The sequence below is a fragment of the Mesoplodon mirus genome, assembly GCF_964341445.2.
Source record: "Mesoplodon mirus genome assembly, chromosome: 12".
Lineage (NCBI taxonomy): Eukaryota > Metazoa > Chordata > Mammalia > Artiodactyla > Ziphiidae > Mesoplodon > Mesoplodon mirus.
The window spans coordinates 42,719,385-42,728,257 of NC_138988.1; the positions used below are offsets into that span (position 1 = coordinate 42,719,385).

General features: G+C 52.0%; 1 protein-coding gene and 1 pseudogene across 2 annotated transcripts; both read right to left on the bottom strand.

Annotated features, from left to right (window-relative positions):
• Window positions 1-678: 678 nt before the first annotated feature.
• Window positions 679-2,662, bottom strand: LOC309813114 (protein SET-like; annotated as a pseudogene). Its single transcript has 2 exons — window positions 2,640-2,662; window positions 679-1,815 (listed from the first exon to the last, which is right to left on the bottom strand). The product of its transcript is annotated as a protein SET-like (transcript).
• Window positions 2,663-4,013: 1,351 nt separating this feature from the next.
• On the bottom strand, window positions 4,014-7,765 carry TMEM42 (transmembrane protein 42). Its single transcript, XM_082638514.1, has 3 exons — window positions 7,543-7,765; window positions 5,289-5,435; window positions 4,014-4,670 (listed from the first exon to the last, which is right to left on the bottom strand). Exons 1-3 carry the CDS (start codon window positions 7,732-7,734, stop codon window positions 4,530-4,532), a joined length of 480 nt encoding a protein of 159 aa, XP_082494640.1. The 5' UTR covers window positions 7,735-7,765; the 3' UTR covers window positions 4,014-4,529.
• Between the last annotated feature and the right edge of the window lie 1,108 nt (window positions 7,766-8,873).

Sequence of the window (8,873 nt, forward strand, 5' to 3'; positions counted from 1 at the left end):
TGTCCCGTAGTCTCCTGCAGGCACATCTGTTGAGTTGAGAGTGAGAGGGTCTGGGTCAGCAACAAGCGCTTTGTGTGTGTGTGTGTGTGTATACACATTTAGTTTTATTGTAACAAAGCAACTTGTACACTTTTAACGTTTAAAACTGAGCATCATCTTTTCTTTCCAGTGAAACAAAAAGAAAAATTTTTAAATAAACAGGAACAAAATTACAATAGAGAATGTCAATTGCAAATAAGATCCTGCAGGTTCTGCTGATTCTCCCATTGAGTGGAGGGCTCAAGTCATCATTAGGAGAGAATTTTATTTTAAAAGTGTCATCTTAAACTACAAGGATGTCCATTAAACATCACAATTAAACATGTCAAAGGAGAAACCATGATGTCAAAATGCCCACTTAACCCACCCAAACATCTCACACCCACCCTTTGCTGACCTTCTATAACCCCATTTTTTAAAGTTTTTTTTTCTTTCTTTAAATAAGAGAAAGTAGACGGACACATGTTGGTAAATGCTAACTGTCCATATTCACATAGAGACACAGTGTAATCTCTGAGCCCAATCAATATACAGAGAAAGGAGGAAAAAAGCTAGAATTCTATGCATTACTACAGAGGGGCCTAGCACCCTCCAGCTTCCAGCAGAGCTAAGGGAGCAGAAGGTTTTTCTTTTTTCCCACAGAGCATGGTGGTATTGATTCCATAAAGTTTTTGTTGAGACAGGAAGGGATAAAAGTGAACTTGGAACAGAAAGGGGTAGAGACTCTTTTCCCACTGAATTCTGCTCAAGGTATTTCCCCCCAAATAAGCTGTGAGCCATGGTAAAAAGAAGAAAAGAGACCTCAAAAACAGGGCTACTGAACACAGGAGGAGGAGGAGGAGAAAAAAAAAAAAGACTGCAACATGCTCCCAGGGACTGGAGAAAATTTAAAAAGGAAGATCAGAATCCATCAGTGTTCCATTAGTCATCTTCTCCTTCACCTTCCTCTCCTTTCTCCCCCTCATCATCATCTTCATCTTCTTCACCTTCCTCATCATGCATGTCCGGGACCAAGTAGTACTGTAATGGATTTGGCCAAATATCATCTTTGATGACCTCTCCTAACTCATCTGCACCTGCAGCAGAATGATCAGTAAACCAGGTGAAGAAGCTTTCTGGTTCCTCATGCTGTCTCTTCCTGCTGGCTTTATTCTGCGTTTGACTTGAACGTTTTGTCAGATCCTTTCTGGATTTCCATTTGATTTCAGTGGACTTTGAAGATGGATCACCACTCTTATTCAGATGAAATTCTTTGGAGAGAATTTTATTTTCGAAGTAAGGGTTTTCATCTAAATAAAAATCTATTCTGTAACCTGATTTAGTATCTTCAAATTCTGTCACTTAGACTCTTGTCAAATAATGCAGCGCCTCTTCATCCTCCTGCCCAAGCAGTGCAGACACTTGTGGATGGTTAACAAACGTTGTTACTCCAAAATTTGGGATTTTGGCGATCAATGTCGACCTCTTCTGAAAAAATGGTTGACGGAGTTTGTTATATTTCTGTTCTACTTTCAAAATCTCCTCACTGGCTTGTTCGTTAAGTCTATTTCATTTTGTACTTCATCAATATGTTCAATTGCTTCTTGCTGTTCTTTTTCTGAGGTCTCGTCAGCCGCCTCCTCCTGGCGCTCGTTGGCTCGCTTTCCCCTCCCCCTGGCTCGCGCGCTGCCCTCACGGCCTGACGACGCGGGAGGGGCTGGGGCAGCATGCTGGGCCCAGCCCGGGCTCCTGCTTACGGAGGGGAGGCGATGGCGGGCGGGCAGGCGGCTCAGCTCCCTCACTCACGCTCCGTGCTCCAGCTCGCTGCTCCATCTCCCAGAGCCGCCTCCTCCTCCTCAAGCATCTTTATGTATCCGGCAGGCGTCTTGATGGGAGGCTGGGTCCCCTCGTGGCAACGTCTGCTCCGAGATGGACTTCTTCCTGCCCTTTTCATGAACTGCTCAGGGAGGCCAGGCCACCAGCTCTCAGTAGCCTTCACGGCTGGCCTTGGATGGGTGCCTGACTCACATATGTGAACACACCCTGCAGAGCCTTGAATGGCCTTCATCTTCCTCACTGGTAGAATAATGGGGTCAGATTTGACCAGGGAGATGTGAAGAGTGTTCCAGGGAGCATCACCTTCAGAGGGGTAGGAGGTGAGATTTGGGGAGTGCTATTAGACACTGTAAAACAGGCTTCTCATCCACAGGACCTCTCCAGGGCTTTAATGTGCTGAAGTGGGAGGCAGGATGTTTATACGGATTAAGAGGCAAACCCCGGCCTCCCTGGTGGCGCAGTGGTTGAGAGTCTGCCTGCCGATGCAGGGGATGCGGGTTCGTGCCCCGGTCTGGGAGGATCCCATATGCCGCGGAGCGGCTGGCCCCGTGGGCCATGGCCGCTGGGCCTGCGCATCCGGAGCCTGTGCTCCGCAACGGGAGAGGCCACAGCGGTGAGAGGCCCGCATACCGCAAAAAGAAAAAAAAAAAAAAAAGAAAAGAAAAGAGGCAAACCCTGGAGTCACACAGTGATTTGACGTTCATTAGCTGTGTGACCTTGGGCAAATGACCCAACCTCTCTGAGCCTTAGTTTCCTCACCTCTAAAATGAGAGTAACAAGAGTACCTCCTTTGGGCTTCTTCCTTCATGGCGCAGTGGTTAAGAATCCAGCTGCCAATGCAGGGGACACGGGTTCGAGCCCTGGTCCGGGAAGATCCCACACGCCGTGGAGCAACTAAACCAGTGTGCCACAACTACTGAGCCCGCGTGCCACAACTACTGAAGCCCGCACGCCTAGAGTCTGTGCTCTACAACAAGAGAAGCCATCGCAATGAGAAGCCCGCGCACCGCAATGAAGAGTAGCCCCCACTCGCCACAACTAGAGAAAGCCCGCGCATAGCAACGAAGATCCAATGCAGCCAAAAGTAAATAAAAAAAAAAAAAAAAAACAAAACTCCCTCCCAGTGAGGCTGGGAGGCTTCAATGTGTCAAAGTGGGGCTAGTCAATTACCATTCTGTGAATCACAGCTTGGCCTTGGCCCCTGTGGGAGCTCAGAAAGAGCAGCAAATTGTGCCCTGTTGGATATGAAGGAGGAGCTTTCTAGGGACAGGGGAAGGAGGAGGGAATCCAAGGCAAAGGGAAAAGCAGGCACAAAAGCATGGAGGCACGACTGGCTGTGGTGGCCTCGAGAAATTCTGAGATGCAGACGTGTGGGTGACTCAGGCACGGTGAGTAGGGGAGGGAAGGAGGCAGCAAGGGAGCAGCTGGAGAGGGGGCTGGGTCACAGCAAAGTCACTGGGAGCCACAGAACAGCTCTGGAGAGCATCCGGCCACTGCCACGAGTAATGGAGGAGAGCAATGAAGGTGCTGTGTGCGTGGGGAGGAGGGGCCAGCTGGACACGACCCTTCTCTCCCCCAGCCTCGTGGCTAAGAAGGCCTTCTCTCCTGCAGGGGATGTGAAAGTAGACCTCCTGGGGCCGGCAGTCAGGCTCAGGAGAGCTGAGAGGGCTCTCAGACAGCCAGGGGAGCCCCAGGGAACTGGGGCAGGTGAGCATCACACTTGAAGTTATGCACGGGGACAGGGTGCAGGCAGAAAACAGACTGTTTTGAACTAGGAATTAGATTCACGTGGCGTAAGATACAAAAAAGTCACGGGACCAAAAGGCAGAAGAGGTAACATGAGGGGGTGGGAGCAACCTCTGGGCCAGTTTCATTTCCTAATAAGTAAAATAAAACTAGGCCCCCAAAGTAAGGTCAAGCTTTTCTCCTTGGGACCAAGAGAATGGACAGATGCTCCTGAATTTGAAGAGCGCCAGCCTGGGTGAAGTCAGGAAGGAACCACGCAGGCAGGCAGAGAGCAGTCAAGCCCCAGGCCTGGAAGCAGGGGGAGGAGTTTCAACTCCCACTCCGGGAATTGCAGCTCACCCTGGTTGCTCTTACTCCAAAAAATTAGGGAAGGAAAAAAAGTAGGAAAGAATTGAGATTCCACACCTGGCAGTTTTAACTTACAAAAAAAGTATTTATTAATCTAATTTTCCTTCTCTTGCCATAATCCAGAAGCATGACGCTGACAGCCTGACATATCAGTGTGAAGTTGTCGAAAGCCCCACCAGTCACTGATTCCAAAATTCCATGACTGGCCTTTGTTAGGCAACAGGACTGCAGTTACAGCATGGTTTCAAGTCCATACAGGAAGCCCACCAACCCCAGGGTCTCCCACACCTGCCATGGCTCACTGGGTGGGTTGTGGAGCGTGAGAATCAACAGCACCGAGCAGACGGACCGAGAAGGCTTCGGGCAGAACACTGCTGCGGTGTACTTCCCCTGACAGAAGCCGGAGCTGTCCACCCGCAAGGCTGCTCGGTCACAGGCCTGGTTCCCTGGGAAGCATCTCTCTTTGGTCGAGGGTCAGAAGGCTGCACACCCAGATCGCCCTGAGAAGCAGTCCCCACACGCCAACCTGAGCCTGAGCCGCCATCACTGTCTTTCCAGCGGGTCCGCCCAGCCCGCTGGTGCTACTGCTGTTTGTGTGGAAGAGGCTTCCTGGGTGGTGGGAGCTCCCTGTGGATCAGGGTGAGTCCGCAGAGGATGAGGAAGACTCCTCCCCACCACAAAACCTCCTGGCACTCTCCATACAACACAAAACCCAGGAAGGCCTGCAGGACAGAGACAGCTGTGAGGCTGGGCAGGCACGTGCCCGCAGGATGCAACCACGGTGGGTGGGCACCACCTGACTCCCCTGTGGCTGAGTGCCCTCCTAGGGCGGGAGGAAGGGTCTGGAACTGGAAGTCTTGGGCCTGAAACCCATCTGTTACCTTCAGCATATCTCACCTGGAGAAGTGGGGAGGGTACCTCCTCACAGCATCGGACTCAGCAAAGTGCACAAGAAAGCCCAGCAGAGGCTGGCAGCCAGGCCCAGCACACAGCTGGTCCACCAAGTCCTCCCTGCCTGGACTGCAGGGCTGACTGGCTCAGCCCCACCTGGGAGAGAAGAACCTCGACCCTCCACATCTCTTGCCTGAGTTCACAGACCCCTGAGGAGCAGCAAGCAAGTAGGCTTTTGACAGTTGGACTTCATGCCCATCTAACTTGAGAATTCCTCCAAGTTAGAGATTAGAGGAGCAGCCACTGGGAGTCAAGACACAGCCCAACCTCTGCTTCAGTTCCTGACCCTTCTCCTATGTGGAAAGCAGGGGTTGCCCAAGGACAACCCACCCAGAACCCTCCCAGAACCCAGGTTTGGGACAGAGGGACTGTACGCTCAGGCTACTTACCGAGCTGAGGATATTTGAAAAAGTCACTGTGACAGATGCAATGGCTGAAGACATGGAGAAACTGAGGCCCCGGCTAAAGAACGTCCACATCAGAGAATTGGTGGTAGCCATCACAATAATGCCTAAGATGCAGAAGCCCACGTTCACCTGCAGGAGAAAGTGTCACTGCAGCCACGGCCAGCCCTGGGCAGCATGACCGGCAGACCCCCTCACAGCACCCAGGGTCATGGTTACTGCTGGCAGCCGGGCCACCACAGCCTGGGGGTCCTCAGAGCTTTCCTGCACAGGGCTTCACTTAACCCTCAGTAGGGAGCACACCCATTTAATAGCTGAAACAACCTCAGAGAAGACACTTATTTGGCCATCTTGCCAGCCATGTGACCTTGGGCAGAAGTAAAATGCGAATCCATACCAGTTATCTTCTATTGAACACCAGTCCCTTACTGGCCTCACAGTGACCAGTGCATGAAGTTCAGTCTCAGCAGGCCAAGTGGTTATTGCTCAGTCTGAGGGATGAGTAAATCAGGGGCGGAGTCGTCACTTCCCGGGATCAGGTAAAGCATGAATTAGTCGTCTCCCCACCCCCCACCCCCCACCCCCATTCTGTGAAGGCTAAAACCCACTCAGGCCGGTCCCACCGGGCATTCTTTGTTTTTGTTTGTTTGTTTTTGTTTTTGTTTTTTGCGGTACGCGGGCCTCTCACTGTTGTGGCCTCTCCCGTTGCGGAGCACAGGCTCCGGACACGCAGGCTCAGCGGCCATGGCTCACGGGCCCAGCCGCTCCGCAGCATGTGGGATCTTCCCAGACCGGGGAACGAACCCGTGTCCCCTGCATCGGCAGGCGGACTCTCAACCACTGCGCCACCAGGGAAGCCCCCACTGGGCATTCTTGAGCTTTTACTCTGTACCAGGCCCTGTGCTAAGTGTTTTAAGTGCATTTTCATTTATTCCTTAACTCATTTTAACAGATAAAGAACCTGAAGCATTAAGTAACCTGCCTAAAACGCCACAGCTGGGGGGAGCCGCCAGGATTCAGGCCCAGGAAGTGTGGCTCCATGATCTAAACTAGGACACAGCCATGCCTAAGGAAACCACACGGGGGACTATTTGACTGGTGACCCCAGGCATCACTTGGAGAACTTGCAGATTTTTTTTTTTTTAAAGGAGAGCACTGAAAGAAGAGAGGATCTTTAGAAGCCTCCTACACAAAGGATATGTAGACCCCTTGCTTGGTTTTGAGTTATAAACCTGCCTGCAGACAGAGCTGCTTCCCCTGGGGATGGTGCCCATCTATACCTCATCCTCTTACTTCTCATCAGCAGCTGAATATACAGAGTCTTGAGGATGGAGTGTCTCTATATAATTTACACAGAAGCATTTTATGTGCCAGTGCCAGCCTGCTTATGTAAAGGCTTATGAAGGTCTGATGCACAACTGAGAAGACCAGAAAACCTGATGGCTCATAGTCACTCATCTTACTTTGGACCACTTACTCCAAGAATTACACCCAACAGGATACCAACCTCGAGCATGGCAGCTCCCACTGGATTAGCTTAAACCTAAAGAATCAACCTGTATACTGTCCAGGTCAGGGCCTAACCCTGGGCTGCAGATGCAATGAAATCTCTTTAACAATCAGAAGGTGGGCTGTGACTCGCGATGGGAGAGGCAAAGGTACACCTTTAGCAGACATGGGGAGGCAGTTAAGGAGCTCTCAACATCGGGGTTATGTCCAGAATGCTTCTCTCAGTCTCCCTTATACCTAGGATATCCCAAATTCCCAAGTTTCCGCCAGCAGGGGAGACCAGTCAAAAACAGCCATTAACTACGGAGTTAAAGAGATGGGCAACAGGTGTCTCACCTTTAGAGTCACGTGAAGAGAAATGTTCGGGCACAAAGGGCTTAAAAGGAGAGGTAGAGAGTGGATGTAGGAGGTGTGCGTCTTCCCCGAGAGTGAACTAGCCCAGTCGGAGGACAGATTTTAGGTCCCTGGTAAGGGAACAAGCCTCAGTCCCCGACGTCTCTTACCACCTACAATGGACGAGGGTGGGCGTGATATGGAGTCGAGGGATGCCTTCCTGCCCACGATGTAAGTAAGTAGTGCCCGGCTGCGAAGTGGGCCAAACAGGCCAGCGGGGGTGAGGCGGTCCCCTGCGCCCCCAGCCCCGCTCCATCCCGAAGCCCCGCTGCCCCGTAGCGCCCCTCCTGCCCCGGCCCCACCCGCCGGCCCGCCGCAGCAGCGCCCCCGGCTCGACCTCGCTGCCGAAAGCCAGCTTGGCGGAGGCGGCAGCCAAGGCCCCGAACGCGCCGGCGCACAGGCAGTTGAACACGCCCCAGAAGCGGCGCCGCATCGCTCCCGCCTGGAGGTGCGGGGGGAATCCGGCGGAGGCGTCGGGGTAGGCAGCCGCGCACACCCCTCCACCGGCGAACAGAGACCTTCCCTCCATGGTGCCCGCCACCACCTCTCCGTGCGGCCGCCGCGCCAGCCACCGGCTGGGCCGAGAGCGCTCCGCGATTGGACGGTGGCCTCACGTGATGAGACGCTCACGTGAGAGGGGTGACCAATTGAGGCTCCGCGAGGGCCTTGAGGGGCGGGGCCGCCGGCCGAGCCACGGACAGCCTTCTCCCGAGGGTGGGTGGCTTTCCGTGTTAGGTTTAGGCTTTCCAAGGAGCACTGCTGGACCGGTGTCCAAGGCTGACTGTGGTACTGTGGTTGCTGTTGTAGAATAACTCTTCGCTGCCTAGCAGTTTCAATCCTTGTCACTCGGTGTGGTCCAGCATCAGCTTCCCGTGGGAATATGATTAAAACGCCCAATCCCAGGCTCCGCCCCACATCCATTAAATTAGCATATGCATTTTAGCAAGACCCCCAGGAGTCTGGCCTGCACCTTCTAGTTCGAGAATCGCAAAACGTAGAGATGCTTCGGCAGAGGGCGCTAGAGACCGGCAGATTCAGAGAGAAAGCGGGGGTGGGGGGGCTGGGGGGGTAGGGGTGGTTAGGGCTTTTTTTTTTTTTACATCTTTATTGGAATATAATTGCTTTACAATGTTGTGTTAGTTTCTGCTGTCTAACAAAGTGAATCAGCTATATGTATACATATATCCCCGTATCCCCGCCCTTTTGCGTCTCACTCCCACCCTCCGGAGCTATCCCACTGCTCTAGGTGGTCACAAAGTACTGAGCTGATCTCCCTGTGCGATGCGGCTGCTTCCCACTAGCTATCTATTTTACATTTGGTAGTGTATATATGTCAATGCAACTTTCTCACTTGGTCCCAGCTTACCCTTCCCCCTCCTCGTGTCCACAAGTCCATTCTCTACCTCTGCGTCTTTATTCCGGTCCTGCCCCTAGATCCATCAGAACCAGTTTTTGTGTGTGTGTTTTTTTTAGATTCCATATATATATGTGTTAGCATACTGTATTTGTTTTTCTCTTTCTAACTTACTTCACTCTGTATGATAGACTCTAGGTCCATCCACCTCACTACAGATAACTCAATTTCGTTTCTTTCTATGGCTGAGTAATATTCAATTGTATATGTGCCACATCTTCTTTAACCATTCACCTGTCGATGGACACTCAGGT